Source organism: Syngnathus acus, chromosome 13, assembly GCF_901709675.1.
Source record: "Syngnathus acus chromosome 13, fSynAcu1.2, whole genome shotgun sequence".
In the NCBI taxonomy this organism is placed as follows: Eukaryota; Metazoa; Chordata; class Actinopteri; order Syngnathiformes; family Syngnathidae; genus Syngnathus; species Syngnathus acus.
Genome location: NC_051098.1, coordinates 8,516,429 through 8,538,086, shown reverse-complemented (window position 1 = coordinate 8,538,086; position 21,658 = coordinate 8,516,429). Strand labels below are relative to the sequence as shown.

The following is a 21,658-nucleotide window of genomic DNA, read 5'->3' as shown; positions in this document are numbered from 1 at the left end:
AAGGTTCAAATGATTGATTTGGGTAGTATTTTAAAGCAAAAATAATTACTAGAGAAAAGTGCTTGAATTATAACATTTAATTTTGAAGTTCAGTTCATATGACAATACCAAACATTATGAAACGCGTTGTCCGGCGTTGGTTCTCCGCTTCTTTCCGGAGTTTTGCGTGGAGTTCAACAATTGCTTTCTACCCTCAAACAACAGGATGCTGGCCGCCATGGCAGAGTTCAGGCTGTCCACGTGGGGAACCATGGGAACAAAAAGTCTACATCCTGCCTTCTTTTCTGCCAGTTGAAGCGCCTCTACGCTAATCCCGTACGTCTCTCCGCCAACTACTAAGGCAACTGGACTCCGTGCCCAGTCCTTGTGGTACGCTGCAGCATCAACTTTGGGCAGGGAGAGTTCCTCCTCGTCACTGTCGGACTCTTCAAAGTGGGAATCCCGGTGAGCGTGTGTCGTGCTGATCCAGCCAAAATCACTGGGTTTGTGGGAGGAGTTAACTTCCAGGTTTTTCTGAGTGTCAGCTACATAGACACCCACGTGCTCAGGGAGGTGATCTTCCACTTCTTCCCAGGTCAAACTGGGATGAATGGGAAGGTGGAAGTGGGCGCCCATCGCCGCTCGCAGAACTTTGGGCTCCCAGATGTCAACGCAGCCTGGAGGTGGAGAGAAACATGTATTATTTTATAGAAAAATACAATTTTAATACTTTGAGTGACACCTTTAGTGAGCAGCACTTGGTGGCAGCCAGCAGCAGCGGCACATCTCAGCATGGTGCCCAAGTTTCCAGGGTCTCTGATGTTGTTGCATATGAGTGAGAGAGGCACAGAGTGTTTGCTGGCCTCAAATCTTAGTCGAGACGCGTCAGGACGAGAAAATATACCTACAAACAAAGCCAAATCAACAACAATGCACAGATGCAAAGTAGTATTAGGGCCATACTGCAAAAATAGAACTCTCCATAATATTGTTTGTAGTTTTCTTTTTTTTTTTTAAGACACTCACCTATGACTCCTTGCGGGGCCACAAGGTCAGACCAGAGCTTGATGTCTTCAAACTTGACTTTGACAAGCGCTGCCCTCCTCAGCTTGTCCAAAGGAAGCTCACGTAAGCGCTCGAGGGTGCTGAAGAAGATGGTCTGAGGGACAGCGCCTGCGTTCAAAGCGTCACAGATCAGGCGACGACCCTCCAGGAGGACTTTGCCTTGCTGCTCCCGGAATGTTCTGGAACGGGCCACACTCACCAATTTCCTGCAAGGCAAATGACACAACGGTACCTCAATCAGTTGTACTTTAATTTTACTTTCAATTGGTGGCCCCAATTACAGATTTCAGAAAATGGTCATCGTGTGCTAATTATACTCACGCCAGTCTCTTATCTCCAGGCAAAGCCCTCTCAAAGGGGACTTCATCAGTTTCATTACTTTTAACTTTTGCTGATATTTGGCTATTTCTGGTCTTCAAATCACCTCTGTCTCCGGGATGCTGCTCTGCCCTCAATGGGACTTTTGCCTCTTTCTTCTCCGCCGAAATTGCCTGTTTTACGTCTCCTTTATGTTTTTCATTTTCTGGAAATATCACCCTAACCGGCTTCCTTCTTAATCCACGCACGTATCGTTTTGTTTCCACGCTGAAGATGTTCCCCCGTGACAAGAAAACAGCTCGTTCCAAGGAGAAGAGGCACCTCATACGGCCGATGTAAGTCGCCATGCTGCTTTGTCTTCTTCTTCTTCCCTACCTGAATGTTATCGCCTAGTTAACTAACAGCGCCACCCGAAGTCTAGCGAAGGTTTACTGGTACTGCTCGAAACAACGACGTGTACGATTTAATATTTAATCACCGCGTTAAGTTATGACATCGTCTGTAAAATAATCACCCGTCTTAGTGTAATGTACTTTTAGTGAGATTATTTTTTAATTAACTATTTTAATTAATTTCACTGAGTAAATGAGCTTTACATACTATTTCATTGATTTAATATTAAAATAATATCACAATTCAAACGTATGTAATATTTTTAATAACACTCGCTGTCTTCTCCAGATGAATGAACGCCCCTTAGGAATCCTCGAGATAATTTTTCAATTTTTATAAAATCGTGAAATATTCAATCAATCAAATATAAGTTATATAAATATTAAATAATAGCACCCGGGCTTTTTATTTAATGACATATCAACATTTGACGAAATTGATGTACATTTGCCGTCTTGTTGGGGCTTTGCTCGTAGTTAATCGATGGCAGAGAAATCGATCAACGCGGAAATTCGGTCGCATTCACGTGACCCAGATAATCATAACAATAGAGCGACAACGACATCGTCTTTCTGAAAACATGAGACGAGCGCTACATTTTGTTTTTAAAGTTGGCGACCGATCCAAAACGGCCACATTTTACCGAGATGTTTTGGGCATGAAGGTGGGTTCCCTCTTTTTTATCCCACATTCTTGCACAATTTGGTCAATGGGCGTGTTAAGTAATCTCATGTGAATTGCAGGTTTTGCGTCACGAGGAATTTGTCGAAGGCTGCAAAGCAACATGCAACGGGTGAGTTGCACCCTTAACTTTGTACACATTGTAAAGTGTTGAATTCTGCTCTCCATACAGCCCCTATGATGGCAAATGGAGCAAGACTATGGTTGGTTTTGGTCCAGAGGATGACCATTTTGTTGCTGAGCTGACCTACAATTATGGGATGGCTGAGTATCAACTTGGAAATGATTTTTTGGTAGGTTTGATGACATGTGGGATGTAAACATATGCTAAAGTGACTATACAGTCGTGATGTATTGTTATTATTGTATTTTTGCAGGGGCTCACCCTTCAGTCAAATCAGGCTGTTAGTAATGCCAAACGCTTGGGCTGGCCCCTCACTCAGGTGGGGGACAGCCTCTACCAGACGCAGGCTCCAGGAGGGTATTGCTTCTACCTGGTGGACAAAGAACAGCCTTCCACAGGTGAGTGTCATGGGCTACTTTTGTGTGAGTATTTTTTTTGCATTGCTGCAATGCTGATTACTTCACTCCAGATCCAGTGCAGAAGGTTTGCCTTGGAGTATCAGACCTCGCCAAGTCCATTCATTACTGGTCAAAATTGTTGGGAATGACTGTGATGGAAAAGAACGACGACAAGAAAACAGCCCTACTGGGATTCGGAGACACACAGGTAACTATAAATGGATTTGATTAGATGACAGGTTTACTTTTATTTCTTTTATTTTCTCAATAAAAAAGACAGTCTTGAGAGAACGACCTAATTTTTTCAAGGAATTAAAGTAAACATAATACATATTACGATTAAATATTATTTTCTGAAGAAATACGGAGTTATAGTTAAGCATATAGTCAAGGCATAATTTAGTGAGAATTTTCTTTGGCAAATTGTGTAATATTAAAGAAATAAAGTCAAGTAAAATAAGCATATTGGAGTAAAGTAATTATTTTTCCAAAACTTGGACTATAAAAGACTCTGACTTAATTTTGGTACATATTTGTGTTTAAAGTGTAAGCTGGAGCTCCGCGACATCAATGGGACTGTAAACCATGGCACAGCATTTGGGAGGATTGCCTTTTCATGCCCCCGGGATCAAGTAACATACATTTGATTATTGGTATTATTTAATGAATGAGTTGTGATACTTATTAATTAAAACTTAGTGGTCTTAGCATAGTGACCACTACAAGAGATATTTAAAACCTTTTTTCTTTTATATGCATGAGTCTTGCTGTCAGAAATCAGCTTTTAAATCACTGTTTACTGCAGTGAGGCTTAACATTCATGCTATTATCACAAATATTACTCCTCAATATTAATATGCTGTCAATTTCCACAGCTTCCTGACCTGGAAGCCTTGATGAAAAAGGAGAAACTGAATATTCTCACCCCATTAGTGAGCTTGGACACCCCAGGAAAAGCCACTGTGGAGGTGGTGATTCTAGCCGACCCAGTAAGTGAATATTGAATATATTGAATAATCTGTGAAAAACATATACAATTGGTAACTTGACTTATTCATACCGTAACTTACAAGTTTGTTGGGTACATGATAATGTGTTGTTTTGTGCTGATGTTTTTCTGGGGGGTTTTGTGCGGGTATTTTGCCAAATGTCTTTTTTCCAAACATGGGTCCTAAGAAACTGAGCGATTGATATCCATTGAATTTAAAATTTTAAATCATAGGCAAAGCCATATGAATGTAGTTCTCATTATTATGACTTATTTTAAAGGCAACATATTTGACATATAACTCGAGTTAAAAATAATATGATGCCCAAGAATTAAATGTTCAAATTAAGGAAACAAAATAAAATGATTTTAATCTACTAATCTGTTTTGAACAAATTAAAATTAAAGTAAATTGCGAAATCATAGGATTACTCGATTTTTAATTTATTTATTCTTTTTTTTTTTTTTTCCTTTTAGGATGGCCATGAAATTTGCTTTGTGGGCGATGAAGCATTTAGACAACTTTCCATGGTTGACCCCAAAGGAAATGAGCTCCTGGATAAGGTCAGTGATTCTCCTACTGGTCATTTGTAAGTGTAAGACAAATTATCACAATGATGTAAAACATGTTGCAGGGAGCACAGACACCTGAACGCTTCTGATCATTCGAGCCATTTTTTGCTCAGATTGAAGTGCCCTAATAAATTTGGTGTTTTACTTAATTTTCAGGGAATGGCTGATGACAAAAGCAACGAGTGGTTTGCCAAGCACAACAGACAGAAAGCTGCTGCATGAAGTGAACAATGCAGTCTGGAAAAACTCAACTTTCACAGAGTCCTTCAATTTCAATTATATAGCACTTAAGGACAAAAACCTCTTCATTTTGACATCATGTTATTCCATAAAATTAGATGGACAACCATTTTCTGCAAAAAATGAAGGATATGGGAAAATACAGTTTTTATTGTACTTTGAAAAAATCCGATAATAAACCATACCATTGCATTTGTATGATTTGTATTTACAGCAAGCAATAGTTTGGCATTGCTTTGCATGTGTTGCAACTTTGGAAATTGACCGATAGAACTGTGGGACTCAACCAACAATTTTTGGCTTGAAAAGAGAGGATGTATAATTTTTCTCATTATATAATTTTCGCATTACAATAATACAGTGCAGTGAATCAAAACTATTTTTAATTAGAGTTCATTCTTTACACTGATGGTGTAAGCGTACGCTCGCCTGTCTTGTGTACTGACACCGTGAGTTCGAGTCCCGCATATGACGGTGTGCGTGTGAAACAAAAGAAGAAAAAAAACTTTTTGCATTTTGAATACGTAATTTCTGCACAACGTCGCCTCTTCTGGAGCCGAGAGGGGCGGAGTGTTGACGCTTACTTTGCGGGCTAAACTGTCAGCTGTCACCGCTCTATTTTGCGGTGCCACGGAGCCCATTCACCATAAAAATGCCAGGCTAGATGAGTTTATAAAACTTGGACGGGTAACACAAAGACACCCTCTCGAGTCTCTACTCTGCAAGAAAGTTCATTCCTCTTGCTTGGTAGAAGGTAAGAGCATTAGCCTTAGCATTAGCCTGCTAGCACTGATTTACTGCAGATGTTTTTTCTGTTTGATGACGCGTCGCACGAGTTTGGGGTAACTAGATATTCTAAAGTTGTCTGTCTGACTAAGATGTGTACTGTCATTTTTACAAGCACGTTACAAGTAAGTTTTCCCGAGGTGTTATTAGCTTGATGCTAATTCGTGTTGTACTGTTTTTGTACGCAATAATTTGCTACCGTTACAAGGTACTTGTTGTTTTGCTTTCAGGGTTACCAATGAAATATTACCTCTGACAATTTCATTTTGTGGGGAGGGGGCGTTTCATGCCTTTCTGAATACAGAAAGTTGTCAAGTTAAAACACTTGTGTCTCTCTTTCCATGACAGAAGCTGATAAAATAGCTCCATGTCCACACAACTTGAGACGTCATGTCTTTCCTGCTCATTTCCTTCCTCACAATCCTGTTTCTTGTTATTGTGTTGTCATGCATCATATTCCGGTAAGTGTTCCTCAGTTTAGGAGCATCCAACTACTGGCTGTCCTCGTTCAAACGGTGTATTATTTCCACTTTCATTCTAAGATGGCTGGTCAACACTCTGGCAGTACGAGTCTTCCAGACAAAGCTGAATGCAGACTTGAAGATAAAATCAGTGGGACTGTTCTCAGTCCAAGGAGTCAGTATCCAGTTTCACCCGCTGCACACTGTGGTAAGTGACACACTGTCTAAGTGGGACATGATTGCAGCTTTTCCCATGTGGCCCTTATACTTATTTCTTCATGACAGGAAATTGATCGGATATGGATATCGAGCAAACTTCTGAATCAGGATTTACCGTAAGTACAAATATTCTGTGTTTTGACTGAACATATTGACATGTTGTAATTCTTTATGACTTATTCGCACTTAGCAAATCGTTCCTTGTGTTTATTGATGGCAGACTCCTTACCCAATAGATATATATAAACAAACTAATCAGAAATCATTCAGAGAATTAAATACAACTCCACAGTACATACACAAACACATGACCTTGCGCTACATAGGTGTTTCATGTAAATATGATAACGCCTCAAAAGTTATTATTCAAAACCACCCTGTTGCACAAAAGAAATACACAACCACCCGCACACACGGGCACATGCCTGTGTACAATGTGCCGTGCAATTACTATGATAAGGTCGTGTTTGAACAATTTTTCATGATTGCCACCTTGTTCAATAACAAAAGATAAACACACCATGAGGCATCCACCGAGTCAAAAAGTTCCAATAATCTAACACTAGTCCTCCCTGCAATGTACAATACTGTATGTGTCCTATTGTTGCTGTTGTTATGTGATTTCCCCCCTCACCAATTAAACTTGAGATAGATAGATAGATAGATAGATAGATAGATAGATAGATAGATAGATAGATAGATAGATAGATAGATAGATAGATAGATAAAAACTTTTCAAAGCAATCAGTGTGGAGTGTTTGTGTTCACTATGTGTGTGTTTTTTTTTTTTTAAGGAAATACCTGGCATTGTGCGTGGGCGAGACAAGAGTTCGCTTCGACTTACAAGTTCCTCTCGGACCGCTAACGAAGAGGACGAGCCATGGGGAAAAAACGGGAACGGTTTCCATCAATGCCACAACACTTCGCTTACTATCACAAGTATGTAAAATACAGTGGAACTCATTTATCCTTTTTGGGGTGCAAAATGGGGTATTCCCTGACTGGTTAGAGCACCCATGACCAAGCAAGCATTCACACCAGTGGAAAATTTTGCATCATCGTTTTTAGAGATACAAAAACAGAAAGGAAGAGTCTCAGATGTTCAGAGACGTCCAAAGTCGTAGTGCATTTCGGTTCAGCTTCACCCGAAAGCTGAATATCTAGAACTGGTGATGAATAATAGTACAGTATAGGACATAGATAAGTAGCTCGAAAAAGGAACTCACTGCCATTTTCCGCAGCTGCTGTCCTTCCACATCAGTTCAGTCAACGTGATGGTCCTGAACATGGCGCTGTCCGAGTCGCTGTGGCACATGACCGTCACGTCTGTCACGTTGTTGCTGGACCACCACAGTAAAAGGTGACTAACCACTTTCTGGTTGCACAAATGTGGTAAATTACTTTTTGTGAACAAACGTGTCGTTCCTTACAGGCTAGCGTGGGACTTCTCGGTGGGACAATTAAGCAGCAAAGTTCTCAAAAGCAGCCAGCTGGTGAGTGTCCCAGTACGGACTGAATTGTACGTCAGCATGCCTAATGTGGGATCCGTTCTGCAGGACATTTGCCTGGCAGAGGTGGCGTTCAACCTGCTGCTGTCGGGCGATGTGAGTCTCCCCGAGATGAGGCCTGGCTCGCTGTCGCTACGCGTCAGGACGCTGCTGGCCGAGCTGCACGAGGGCCTCTTCCTCAGCCCCGTACTGGTAACACAGAGGACAACTCAAGACCCGTCTGGTGAACAATTGCAAGGTAAGTCATTCCACTGAACTAACAAGTTTACTTTCACAATATTTCAATGATGCAAGGTGGCGGTCATCAGAATAAATGGCGATTGGAGCGATCGTGTTGTAAACATTGCATCAGTACATTTTTAACATTCATTTTTTGGGGTTGCTCAGAGTGCTCGGACATCGAATTCATCAAAGCGGAAGCCGTTGAACAATTCCACAGTGTCGTCCCGCACAAGGCCAACGTGGAGTTTGACAACACAAATATAACCTTGTCCATGCACAGTCAGAAAAGGTGAGTCTTGGTTTGATTTTGTGTTCCGAAATCTGGTATTGACATGTACCCCCGCTCACCCAAATTCTGCAGACACCTGAACTGGACGCTCAAGTCTTTAAAGCTTTGCTACACTCGTGACAGTGAGCAGCTTCCTCTGAAGAGCTTCACCCCCGAGCTGAGCTTTCCCCATAGCAGCCTGGATCTCCTTCTGGAGGGTCAGTGTATAGCTGGACAACACATGAAATGAAAAGAGAGTTACAAATAACATTTAATATATTTTGGCCAGATGGACTGCTTTTGTCACAAACCAGGCAAAGAATTCTGTGTGTCAACACACTGAAAACATCCCTGCAGGCAAGGACACTTTTTTGTTGTTGTCTGAGGAAAGCCTAGAAAGATTTGCAACTTGAGTTTCTTTTTGCTGTAGGTCACTTCCATGGACATTTCTGGCTCTTTTGCTGTCAACACTTGCATCGTCCATTACCGTCACCATGAGTTCTCCCACTGGCTCAATCTTCTGCCAAGGGGACAGCTGATCCACAGAAAGGCGTCACGTCGGAAAAGGCAAGTGCTGATGGGGGGAAATGACGACTGTAATTATCTCTTAATAATGAAAAGCTATCTTTTTGTGTGTTTTATCCACAACCGCATCATTCTGTCTGTTGTGCGTAGTCCATTCGATTTTTTTCCCATCCTCCTCTTCCTCAGACGCCTGCCCCATCTGGACGCCCCTGTGATGATCTCGTCCTCTGTGTCCAACCTCAATGTGTCTGTGCAACTTGGAGACACCACACCTTTTACCCTTGGTTTCCTCTCTGCCAGCGCAGGTACTACAGTCTGTTGTCATGGCGTGTTGTGGCAGTAATGCAAAATATTTTATTTTCTCAATATTTTATTTACTACTTGTGTAAAAGTATAATTTATCTAGTATTGCTGTTTCAGTTGTATTTGATATATTCTTTTACTTGTGCTTTTGTATGTGCAGAACTACGACATCTTTTGGACTTAAAGGTGGACCAAGACAGCCTAGAGTCCCGCAACGTGCACCAGCGGGCCTCATTAAACTTGGACAGTTTCTGGTGGCGAGTGGGCCAAGGCTCTCATATCCAGCAAGCCCCACATCCTCCCGGCAAACACGTGTGGGGTGAAGCGCTCATTCTCGACTCCCTCGATCTTCAGGTAGGAAAAATTCAATAAAGTCCAGTCCAGCATTTATTTGGCTCTTGAATTAAGCATAACTGTCCTGTCAATCAAGGGGAGCTGGAATCGAGCCATCAGTGAGTTGAATGGCAGCACTCCATCCTTGAGTGTGGAGTCCAGCCTGAAGGGACTCCAAGTGGAACTGTCTGAGAACTGCGCGCTGTGTTTGTCTCGTCTGTTCTCTGTCATCTACACTCCAGTTGGAGTGTCAGATGAGCCCTTAGTGCCTCCCACTACTGCTGATGTGGGACAACCCACCTCTTCCTTGCCTCTGTTGTTCAAACTGGACTTCCATTTGGAGGATGTTAACGTTTTCACGGTCTCCAATCTAGCAGGCAGGTTTGGTTTTAAACAGCCTTAAACATTTTGTCTCATGTGAATTAATAATTAGGCCTACGTATTTACTGTCCATTTAGGAGCTCTGTCTTTAAGGATGGATTCCATCAGAGCGATGACCTCGGCCGAGAGCTCGCAGCTGTCTCTGCAGGGCGTTGGGTTCTCCGTCATTAAGACACTCACGGAAAACACTGAGACATGCTGTCCTTCCTCTCAGATTGATGAGCCCATTGTCAGTCTCACCGCCACGGCACTCTGCTATCACGTCAGCACCCACACATTGCAGGTACATTTCTTTAGATGGATTGGATGGAATGGGATGGGATGGGAAATCCTAATGTGTCCTTAATGTGTTTTCCCTAACAGGTTCAGTGTGAAAATGGTCTGGCCGTGATATGGACACCCCCAGACCACATGTTTTTGTATCAGCACATGACTGAAGCATTGGATTGCTGCCATATGTTCAGCGACGAACGAGAAGATGAGTGCCCAATCAGACCAGATGAAGGCAATCAAAGTAGTCTAAGTGTGCTGTTAGAACTGGGTGCAGCTCGCGTGACAGCTCACGTGAGCGAGCACAACTGCATTCTCCTCCACACCGAAACGCTGTCCCTCTCCAAGCACGCCGGCTCAGTGCACATGCGCACACCTGCCGTGGCGTTTAACTTTGACGGCCATGACATCATTTCCTTCAAAGGCTTGGATGTGGCGACGCACAGCGAGCTGCCAGAGATGCAGCTGCACAGGAACGTTTTCCCCTCTTTCACCACGCCTCACAACCGCATCTGGGTTTTCACCTGTCCACTCCTCTCCGTGGAGTTCCCCTACCAGTACAACTTCTCCGACACCTTCGACAGGGCTATCAGCGTGCAGAAGTGGTTAAAAACCTTGCACCGCCCGCCCGGCTCGACCTCCTCCACTCAGCTGTGCCCACCACCAGACCTCGTTTTCAAAATCAATCAGTTTTCCTTCGTCTTCCTGGACGACGTCTTTGAGATCAAACTGCGTGACAATTACGAGCTGATGAAGGACGAGAGCAAAGAGAGCGCCAAGCGTCTGCAGCTGCTGGACAAGAAAGTAGCCGACCTACGCAAGCAGCACGGCGAGCTTCTGCCGGCCAGAAAGATTGAGGAGCTGTACAGCTCGCTGGAGAAGAAACACATTGAGATCTACATTCAGCGCTCACGACGACTCTACGCCAACACCCCCATGAGGAAGTCACTGCTGACATGGACAGTGTCCGACCTGGAGCTGGTTGTCCTGGCTGACCAGTCGCTTCACGGTCCAGAGCGTGTGAAAGAACAGCTGAGGGACATTGACAGGATCAGCCCCTTCCCCAGAGAGGGCCTCCACTTGGTTGTCCAGTGGTGCCGCGTTGTCAAGTTCAAACTGACTTCATTTTTGGGTTAGTTTCCAGCGGTTGACACACACAAAGTAAAAAGCCTACTTTTACAAAAATGGAGTAGAAAGTACATTTATCTGAAAAAAAAATACTCAAGTAACAAGTTGAAAGAATATATCTACTTAAGTGAAGTAAAAAAAATATTCTTTATTGCTTCCCACCATTTATAGTTTGACAAAATCTCAATGAATAATGACTTAGTCTATGTCTCATAGTTAACTTTGTTTGTCTGTCCAGTGAGAATTCGGGACTACCCACGCTACCTGTTTGAGATCCGTGACTGGTCGCTGTCAGGACGCCTTATCGGTACTGAGCAGGACGGACAGGTCAGAGCTCACCGGAAAGAAACGGTTTCGCTAGGCCTGCCATGGGGAGATGTGACGGTGCACAGGAACATGCCGCCCCTAAAGTTCTACTATGACTTCAAATGTGAGTTCCTGTGGTTTCACAATGTCCCCCATATTGGTGCTAACTTCAGTACAGTACACACATAACCAAATCTTAGCATTTTCCCTCCCTTTGGCCATCGGGCTAAATTTTTACAAATCACTAAATGAGTGTACCAGCTTTACAGAAGACTGAATTTGCTGTGGACTCATTATTTGTATGCAGCCAACATTTGCCTCTACACCATCGTCTGGGGACCGTGTTGGGACCCGGCGTGGACCCTGATCGGCCAGTCGGTTGACCTGCTCACCAAACTGACGGCAGACCCATCACCTCTTCTCGCCTGGTGGGACAAAAGTCGCCTTTTGCTACATGGACGCTTTGTAATGGACATTGAGCAGGCCAATCTTCACCAGCTTGCCACAGAGGTAAAACTCCAGCGTATATCATTCATTGTTAAATATCCAGATTTCAAAAAAATATCTTTCCTTCTGTCCTTTTACCTGGTCTAATATAAGAACTTTGCATTGATACAGGACCCTTACAACACCACAGAGAACTTGCATTGGGAATGGAGCAAGCTCAACTTTGACTGGAACCCCGGCCAGTTTGTTTTTAAAGGAGATTTGAATGTCAATGTCAGGACAGCATCCAAGTGAGTATGTTTAGTTTGAATCAATCTTTTTTTCCTTGCTTTAAAACAGATCCCAGGTATTATAATGAATGATTTTTGGCATTATTTTCCCAAAATACACAAGGTAAAGAAATAATTCTCTTTTGCTTGACTCCACTTCTCGCCCTGGTTGTGGGGGATGAGGGGAGTGTGTCCTTGCTCATGCAAATGCAGAGCACAGCGCTCGAGCATTGCAACAAAATGAAGTGAAGGGTACTTAACGTTGCCAACCTAGTCACTTTGAACTAAATATAGTGGCTTTCGTACTATTTTTACAAATTTTGACACTAAATTTAACATCTTTGATTCCATATCTAGCTACTTTTCATACTACTATAAATGACTTTTAAAAAAAACGAACAGAAGAATAAAGTGTGTGTGTGTGTGCGCGCGTGCATGCGTGCGTGCTTGATATAACTTTCTTTCTTCTTTTTCCATCTTAGGTATGATGACATCTGCTTCCTCCACCTTCCCAATTTGTGTATGACTCTCGACCTGCAGTGGCTCTGCCATGGCAACCCTCACGATCACCACGCAGTCACACTTTGCTCGACAGAGAACGTTGCGAGTGTGACCTCGGGACAGCCTCATGACTCTTACAGGGCATTTCGCTCGGAGAATCTCAACTTGTCTATCACAATGGACCTTAACCAGCACTGTGGCTCTGGTGAGAGTGAGTGTTTGTGTACGTGCATGTGCGTGAGTGCCATATTAAAAGCAACCTTCTGTTTTGCGATCTTTTCCAGAATCATCCCAGCCGAGAATCTTGCTGTACAGTAGCACTCTGCGCTGGATGCAGAACTTCTGGGCCACCTGGACCGGTGTGTCTCGGCCCATATGCAGAGGAAAGCTCTTTCATAGCCTCAAACCCGTGCGAAGGAAGCTGGGTCAGCATTACAAGCAGATGTCCTACACAGCTGCCTTCCCACAATTACAAGTACGTGTTGCCTCTCCTCATTGCATTATGTATGCAGTCATGTCACCTGTGCTATAGTTGTCCTTGGGTTATACAGTGCAGTATTGTGTCATATGACATTGGATTTGTGTGTCCTTCAGGTTCACTACTGGGCATCCTTTGCCCAGCAAAGAGGTATTCAAGTGGAGTGTAAAAAGGGCCACGTCTTCACTCGAGGGGCTCAAAGACTAATTCCGCAGGGTATTTTGATTTCCTTTCAAAATGAATGTGTAGTATGTTTTATTTATTTTTATTTGATGCAACTCTCTTTTATATCACGCATGTCTGCCCAAACAGCTGGCACTGTCATGAGAAGGCTGATCTCGGAATGGAATGTGACTCAGATGGTGAGTGAGTTGTCGCAGGTGACCGTGCACCTGATGGCCTCCACATGGGACGAGACGGCCGACCACCAGATTAACGCTCAGGTGAACAAGACCCACCTGCTCAGCCTGTCCTCCCTGAGCTACCAGCGACAGAGCAACCGTGTGGAAGAGGTGATGCTGTACATCTACAAGCATCAATCTTGCTGTGGTGTTTTTGTGTAATGTGTTGCTTTGATTTTGACAGGAAGTGAACCCAAAGGATGAGACCAACGCTACGTACACTCACAAGCTGCGCCTTGTGGACCTGCGCGCCTCCTGGACCACCACCAATAGGAACATAGCATTTGGGCTGTATGACGGTTACAAAAAGGCCTCAGTCCTGAAGAGAAACCTCTCCACGGAAGCGCTGAAGGGCCTGCGAATTGACACGCAGCTACAGGCCAAGAAGCTGAAGCGCTCACCTTCAAACTATTCACCCACCACTGCGCCCACCACACCTGTTGTGTCCACACTAAGTCGAGCTGAGAAAAGTCCACATGAGGGTGAGGACTGTACCTCGTTTAAAAAAAAATACGGTGTACAACATAGCAAAAAAAGCACCACAGCACACCACGGAGTGTATGTGGCATATCATTATGTGATTGAATGTGATAGAATCCATAGAAATAAATCCACAGTCAAAATAAATTCTCTGTCAAGCATAACATATTGATGCAAACACTCCACTCTGCAGCTATTCTTGTTGAACCGCTATTGAGCACAGTGGAAATGAGCATAACAACGGGAATCATCCACAAAGTTAGGGAAAGTTGCAATAATTCTTCTCCTATTGCTCCTTCTCTATAGGAACATCCATGCTCCAGAAGCTTATTGAAGAAACAGACAAGTTTGTGGTGTTTTCCGAAGAGGACTCGGGTGTCAGTGACCAGCTGTGCGGCATCGCAGCCTGTCAGACTGATGACGTCTACAACCGAAACTGGTTTATTGAGTTGGTCAACTGCCAGGTACACTACCTTCAAAACCATGCTGAGAGCTTAATTTAATAAGATCCCAAATAGCAGTCTCCAAATTCAATGTTCACTCAAACAGTTAGACCTATGTGTTGAAAAGAGGCTTTTGATGCTTTTCATCATGGAACATTTAGAAGAGCGCCGCAAGGGAAAAATGGAGTTTAAAGTGATCACACTGAATGTGCTATATAAATCTGTTTGCATATACTTATCCCGGGGTTGTAAAAAAATCAAATGCGCCACACACAGATGATGCTGCGTGGGACAGAGACAGCCGGCTGCGTGCTGGTGTCTGCGGCCAAGGCCCAATTGCTGCAGTGTGAGCACCATCCGGCCTGGTACAATGACACCTTGAAGCAGAAGACCACCTGGACCTGCCTGCTGGATGGCATGCAGTACTTTGCCACCATGGAGCCCAACCCATCGGAGCAGGAAGACTGGCAGCTGTGGTTGGAGGTGGGCTAAACTCTTGCTGAGTATTGAGACTTTGGAATTCGCTCTGTTTTTAATGTTACTTTTCTCATTTCCAGAGGTGCTTTCAAAATTGACCATTTGATTTCATCAGATTTTAACATCTTCCAGGGATCGTTCAAAGACAGACTAATTGGAGAAATTTCATGCAGTTGATAAAAAACCAATTGTCCCATATAGCTTTTTGCGACTTTGTGTTCAGGTAAAAAACATTGAGGAGCACCGGCAGCGGAATCTTGACTCGGTGCTGGAGCTGATGGAGAGTGGCCAGGCCGTGGGTGGAATGGTGAGCACCACTACAGGTATGACTGATGACACACAGACTGCTCTCTCAAAGCCCCTTGCAAGTGAAAAGCAAATGATGCAAAAAGCACTGAAACACTGAAAACATAGACAAATTTAATTCACCTGTAAATGTTATAGTACATTTTAGAGTGAACTTGCAATTCATTTGACAGCTGACTTTTTTGTGAGGAGCTTATAAACCCAATTCAACCAACAAGTTGTGAGACCTTTGTATGTGTGCGCACAGACTGGAACCAGCCGGCGCAGGTGAACGAGGCCCAGCAGGTCCAGCGCATCATCTCCCGCTGCAGCTGCCGAATGCACTACATCAGTTACAGTCACGACATCAACCCGGAGCTCGCCACACAGATTAAACCACCTGAGCTGAGAAACCACCATGAGAAGGAAGACCTGCTGAAGAAGCAGGCTGGTGTGTGTGGTTCCCAAACAGATTGTGCTATTTTAGCATCAGTATGCTCATGATTTAATCATTTCCCAGGTGCTGTGGACACGTTCACCCTCATTCATCACGACCTGGAAATATCCACCAACCCCATTCAATATGCCATGATTCTGGACATCGTGAACAACCTATTGCTCCACGTGGAGCCAAGACGCAAGGTAGGGCAATACGAGAGCAGCTGCTCCTATCTATGTTTTTCTTGGCTGATGCTCTTTTTTTGCCTTCTTTCAATGTTCCCCCTGCAGGAGCACAGTGAGAAGAAGCAGCGTGTGCGCTTCCAGTTGGAGATCTCTAGTAACCCCGAGGAGCAGCGAAGCAGCATCTTGCATCTCCAGGAGGCGGTTAGGCAGCACCTGGCCCAGATAAGACGCCTGGAAAAGCAGATTTACTCCAACATTAGGGTGAGTTGTACATTGTTGCCTTGCACTTTGCAAGGTTTCTAGCAAGGGTCATTATCCAACATTAATACTGACACATACTGGAGTTATCCATTCAGTAGCAAGGCACCCTACAAAGAAAATAGTAAAAAGGTGAGAATGTTGCCTGATATATTTAATTGGGGGAAAGTGGCACCCCAAGGTGAACAGAAACAATTTTGTTTAGTTTTTTCGTAAGATTAGGAATGTATGTATTTTATTTGTCACTAGGAACAAGTGTAATATTTTGTGTTACATTGGACAGTATTAAAAAATGCAAAATGGTGTCAATTCTAAAGCTATTCATACATCTAACCCCATCCCTGTCTTATTCTTTCTTGATTGATCACCAATTCCAAGGCACAACCCGAGGAGCTGAGTACTGACGAGCTGAACGAGATCAATACGCAACTGCAGAACCAACTCAACCAGGAGAAAAATGACATGCAGATGAAGAGCGAGGAGCTTAACATCCTCATCAGGTTCTCACCACATCTGTGCCGATTCAGTGATCTTGGTCTACTCTAAATTAAGGGCGGGCTAAGTAATGCACGTGGGCTACTTGTGCTTAACATCCCATTCCTTCTCAGGTGCTTTAAGGACTTCCAACTGCAGCGGGCCAACAAGCTAGAGCTGCGCAAGCCGCCGGAGGACGTGAGCGTGGCGAGGAGGACTGAGATCTATTTTGCTCAGGCACGCTGGTGTCTGACTGAAGAGGATGGCCAGTTGGGAATCGCTGAACTGGAGCTGCAGAGGTTCATGTACAGTAAGGTGAGGGACGACAAGGGCTGGGCCTAAAATAAAATCTTCATTTCTTCACCTTGTAGTCTTTCTATGTAGCTTTTTATGAAAAAAAAAAAAAAAAGGATTTTAGCTGTAGGAAAGGTCACTCAATGTAGCAGTCAAATTGTTTAGTTGGCAACACTGACTCTTACACTAAATAAGAAATAGTTCTTCCAAATAAGATCAAATGAATCAGTAGAACGGAATAATTGCCAGGCCAAGGAAAAACAATGCTGGTCTTTCAGCTGGGCTTCTGTAGTTGACTCATTCTTTCCCCAAACAGCTCAACAAGTCTGACGACACAGCAGAGCATCTGCTGGAGTTGGGATGGTTCACCATGAACAACCTGCTGCCCAATGCAGCCTACAAGGTAATGTCTATCAAGTCCACTAAATGCTCATCATAAGCATCAAACTGCCAGGTGCAGCCTTGGGTCTTTGCAAAAAAAAAAAAAAAAAAAAAGTCATTTCTAAAAGTGTATATTATTACTGAAGTAAGATCAAATTTTTTATTTAAACAAAATGCGGGATTATTTTCTGTTTAACTTTTTTTTTTTTTTTTTTTAAATACGTTTTAATTTTTTAAAGATTACTTAGAGATTATTTGCAGATAAAGTATGTATTGATTTTTCACCTTTTTTCTTAAAAATCTTCAATTTTTTAGTTCCAGAGGTAGAATTGTGAGGATGCCCTTGGAGAAATTTCTCCCATATAATTGGTCCCTGCAATCAAAAAGTTTGAGAATTTCTGTTATTCTATCACCATTTACTAAGTTGATAAAGTGGAAAATGTTTTTTAAATTGTCTACATTGTCTGCCTGGTTTCCCGCATGCAGCGCGTGAGGGTACGTATGCACATAGCTGTTGGTCTGTGTTGATGCCATCGTGTTTGCCCACATGACATCGCCCACTGGTCCATGAGTTCTCCATTCACAAACAGCATCATGCAGCCTAATTTATTACAATGTGTCTTAAATGCATGAGGCCATTAGTGAATTAAAGTCTTAGTGTTTATTTCTATTGTGAAAGGTTGCGGATATTACAATTGACTAGAGAGATGAATGATGCGCTTATCCATGAAATGTTCATGTGGACATTTTTTGATTCTCTGGATTATTTCTTGTGTTAATCTCTATTGTGCAAGGTGATCATCCTGAATAACTGGCGAGAGGCGCAATTGCATGAGTCATCCTTTATTGCATGTGCTCGTGCGTGACAGAGCTCATTATTTGACAGATTATTGGCATTTCTTTATATCCGTAAGTTTTATTACTATTGTACATTGTGGCAGTATCATTAAGCATGATGCATATATTGCATGCATTTGCCAGGACGGGAACTTTTATTTGAAGGTATTGGTTATTTATCATTGTTGTTCTATTGTGCAGGGTTAAAATTTTCATAAATAAATGGCACGAAGAGCATTAACACCATTGATTATTTGACATTCACCTTGTGCCATGTTTCCAAAAGAACAATTGACATTGTGGATCATTTTGAGTCATTGCATTTGAATTATGCAAGTTGACTGATATCATGAAAAGCTGATAATGCATCAGAACACTCGCACTAACCAAATGTACTAGACTTTATTTGTCAAATAGGCCCAAGCACAGTGAAGTGAATATAGCAGTATTTTTTTTTTCACGATACCTCTTTCAATAGGTGGTGCTTCGCCCTCAGAGCCCCTGTCAGTCAGGACGTCAGTTTGCCTTGCGCATTTTTAGCAAGGTGCGCCCCCCGGTGGGCGGGATCTCTGTCAAGGAGCACTTTGAGGTGAAGAAAGTCACACATTCCTCGTCATCATCACAGCCCCCACACTGACAATAAAAAAAAAAATCGCATGTTTTCAGGTAAATGTGGTGCCTCTCACCATCCAGCTCATGTACCACTTCTTCAAGAGGATGATGGGATTCTTCTTCCCCGGAAGGAATGTTGAAGAAGAGGAGGTAACAGACGAAGAGGACAAGTTCCGACTGGTTACCACAGGTATGTTTTTGCATTTGTGTCTTGTGTATTTTGTAATTTCACACTCATTCCTGATGTGGAGGTAGAACTGACATTAGCCCTGACTTCAGCTTGCCCACAGATGGATAAAAGTCCTTGAGTCGACAAAAAGTCATTTAAAAGCTTTATTCTAGTCAACCTGAGTTTAGCAGTTAGACAAGCAGTTTGGAATCATTCATTTGGAAAATAATATTATATACTTGCTTAAATTGTGCAGGAGAGCGTAATCCATCAATCTCTGATTACACTTTATAATGTCAAAGAGCACGGGGTTACTGATTTTATATTTGGTTAAGTAAAAAAAATAATGAAGATGAAATAATTATAATAATCATAATAATTTTCATTCGTTCTATCTCTACCCTCCACATTGCAGGCATCCCCGTGAAGACTCGTCAGTCTTCCGAGGACACCATGGGTGCGATGGGCCCCAGTAAAGGCGTTGCCCAAGGAATGAACCGCAGCACCGGCGTCAGGAGGTCGTTCAGGAAACCTCTTGAGGTATTGATACTTGCAGTTGATCATGTTAGGGTTAGATACAAAAGATTGTAACGGTGCTCTGTGTACTTTCCATCACCAGCATCCTGTTGATGACATTGACAAGATGAAGGAACGAGCGGCCATGAACAACTCCTTCATTTACATCAAGATTCCTCAAGTGCCGCTCTGTGTTAGCTATAAGGTGACTAATGTTGACAAGATGTAATAATCATCTTAGAGCTGATTGATTGTATGAAACTGATTGATTCATTAATTTAATCTTGAAATGACTGAGGTGAATTGATTGTAGCACTGGGATCAACTCACAGAGGAACTGGAGTTCATTTGATCTCGAGTTGTGGAAAACAATGGAAACATTTTTTTTTTGTAGTTTGAACTGCATGGCATTGTTGGCCAATGGTACTTGGTCGATTATTGCACCGTTTGGTACTGTAAATGTTTATTGTGGCAAACAAGTTCAACGTAACTAGAAGTCACAGGGAGATAACAGACGATCAATTTAATTGCAGAATTAACCAACCAAGGAAATGTGCAGTGAGCATGAGTGTACTATAAGTGATGATCTTCCTCAGGGAGAAAAAAGCAGCGTGGACTGGAAGGACTTCAACCTGGTGTTGCCATGCTTGGAGTACCACAACAACACCTGGACGTGGTTGGACTTCGCCATGGCTGTGAAGCGAGACAGCCGCAAGGCTCTGGTTGCACAAGTATGGCAAACTAGCAAAAACGCATACCATCATAATAATCTAGATCCAGATCTGTCCAAAGTCCTCTTGAAGAAAAGTTGCTTGTAACAAGTCAGTTGGAAAATGACAAGAAAAACAAAAAGTAACTACTGTCTAGAATAAAACTAGCAGCACCGTTATAACTTTGCAAGTCATGGGATACTATATGGTCGCTAACGGGTCTGTGGCTACCTAGCACGAGAAGCTAACATGCCGATTAATATCTTAACTCAGTTGGAAATCTGAGATTTTGTTTAAAGTACATATCCCCAAGTTTTACTGGACACTGGAGCAACATATCCAATGCTCCCCAATCTTCTTCCTGCATATCAGATGATCAAGGAGAAGCTGCGCCTGAAGCCGGCCGCCGGTGGCACTGACCCACGTGGCAAGACGATGGACGGCAAGGCCGACTCGGGCCTGCAGCAGCAGGAAGAGGACGAAAAGGCTCGGCTGCTCATTGGACTCAGCGCCGCCGACAAGAGTTCTGGCAAAAAGAGCATCTTCAGCCGACGCAAGTGAGTTGGAGGGCCACACCAATTTTCAAAGGCATTGTTTTGTGTCGTATTATGTGATCCTGCTGATATTCACATTGCAAAAAGCAAAGCCCTCGGGTGCCTGTTGATTATAAATATGACCAAACGCTAACTAAGCATCGTCACTGCATTTCAGCCAATTAGCACAATTGCTTGTTAACACATTCTGAGCACTTCCTGCTGGTTCAGGAACACGTGTGAGAACCTCACCTGTCGTCTGCTGTAAGAGTTGCATTAATACAAGATAAAGAAATATGTGACAGTTTATTAAAAATGGATGCATCTCAATAAATTAAGACAGTGTTTCCCCTACCTTTGAGTTATTTTACAAAAAGAAAAATCTTTGGCACACCACCAAACAAAAATGTCCCAAAAAGTGCATACACGCATGACATGCAATTTTGAGAAGGTTTTATCATCAAAGGCAGTTATGTGTTTGTTTGCTCTGACTCTCAGCTGGGATCAGCTCCATCTTACTCATGACCCTAATAATAATCACTATAGAAAGTAGATGGACAGAAAAATAAGGCAGAAATTATGTAATGAATACATTCTATTCACAGGTTTCCCTTTTTGAATTGAACTATTCAAATAAAGTTTTCTACACACCACTATTCATGAGAATAGAGGTCAAGTCTTGCTGCAAAAATTGTTTTTCCCTATTGATGCCACAAAATGGTAGTCAAGCAAATATGTTTATATTGGACATGGTAACTTTAGCCCACCCTGCCCACAAAAAAATCAATTTTTTTTTCTGAGAATAATAAAGGATTCCCTTAAAAGAAAAGTATGGTACGATCAATATGTGGGGGTTTCAGTGTATTCTGATTTATTGAGATGCAGACTGCTTTTTTACTTTCTTTTATATAATGAAGTAATTTGAATAAAGTATTTGTTTCTGATGTTTGTATTTATATACAATCCCATCTAAAAGTATGGGTATTGAGTGACATCAAAA

The 21,658-nt window shown here is 42.8% G+C and overlaps 3 protein-coding genes across 6 annotated transcripts; 2 read left to right on the top strand and 1 right to left on the bottom strand.

Moving 5' to 3' along the window:
• Positions 1 to 62: 62 nt before the first annotated feature.
• On the bottom strand, positions 63 to 1,741 carry mrm3a (mitochondrial rRNA methyltransferase 3a). Its single transcript, XM_037268501.1, has 4 exons — positions 1,366 to 1,741; positions 1,006 to 1,250; positions 722 to 883; positions 63 to 656 (listed from the first exon to the last, which is right to left on the bottom strand). The coding sequence occupies exons 1-4, from the start codon at positions 1,707 to 1,709 to the stop codon at positions 115 to 117; spliced, it is 1,293 nt and encodes a 430-aa protein (XP_037124396.1). The 5' UTR covers positions 1,710 to 1,741; the 3' UTR covers positions 63 to 114.
• Positions 1,742 to 2,413: 672 nt separating this feature from the next.
• glod4 (glyoxalase domain containing 4) lies at positions 2,414 to 4,741 on the top strand. Its single transcript, XM_037268205.1, has 8 exons — positions 2,414 to 2,419; positions 2,499 to 2,548; positions 2,609 to 2,729; positions 2,814 to 2,958; positions 3,030 to 3,166; positions 3,834 to 3,947; positions 4,424 to 4,510; positions 4,676 to 4,741. Exons 1-8 carry the CDS (start codon positions 2,414 to 2,416, stop codon positions 4,739 to 4,741), a joined length of 726 nt encoding a protein of 241 aa, XP_037124100.1.
• A 550-nt stretch (positions 4,742 to 5,291) lies between these two features.
• LOC119132950 (protein KIAA0100-like) lies at positions 5,292 to 21,589 on the top strand. Of its 4 annotated transcripts, none has more exons than XM_037268497.1 (41): positions 5,292 to 5,513; positions 5,894 to 6,006; positions 6,088 to 6,214; positions 6,292 to 6,341; positions 7,020 to 7,164; positions 7,467 to 7,585; positions 7,658 to 7,718; positions 7,782 to 7,971; positions 8,121 to 8,244; positions 8,317 to 8,441; positions 8,513 to 8,580; positions 8,654 to 8,790; positions 8,899 to 9,053; positions 9,212 to 9,405; positions 9,482 to 9,761; positions 9,843 to 10,048; positions 10,129 to 11,167; positions 11,402 to 11,593; positions 11,777 to 11,979; positions 12,088 to 12,206; positions 12,668 to 12,891; positions 12,971 to 13,161; positions 13,281 to 13,380; positions 13,477 to 13,676; positions 13,750 to 14,047; positions 14,352 to 14,509; positions 14,765 to 14,971; positions 15,189 to 15,288; positions 15,519 to 15,701; positions 15,771 to 15,892; positions 15,980 to 16,135; positions 16,511 to 16,632; positions 16,741 to 16,921; positions 17,217 to 17,303; positions 17,768 to 17,776; positions 18,597 to 18,707; positions 18,785 to 18,920; positions 19,315 to 19,439; positions 19,519 to 19,620; positions 20,012 to 20,146; positions 20,498 to 21,589. In XM_037268497.1, the coding sequence occupies exons 2-41, from the start codon at positions 5,936 to 5,938 to the stop codon at positions 20,684 to 20,686; spliced, it is 6,741 nt and encodes a 2,246-aa protein (XP_037124392.1). In that variant the 5' UTR covers positions 5,292 to 5,513; positions 5,894 to 5,935; the 3' UTR covers positions 20,687 to 21,589. The 4 variants fall into 4 exon arrangements, with proteins under 4 accessions (XP_037124392.1, XP_037124393.1, XP_037124394.1 ...); XM_037268499.1 differs by having other exon boundaries at positions 5,294 to 5,513; positions 8,935 to 9,053; XM_037268498.1 differs by lacking the exon at positions 17,768 to 17,776 and having other exon boundaries at positions 5,293 to 5,513; positions 20,498 to 20,686.
• The last annotated feature ends 69 nt before the right edge of the window (positions 21,590 to 21,658 follow it).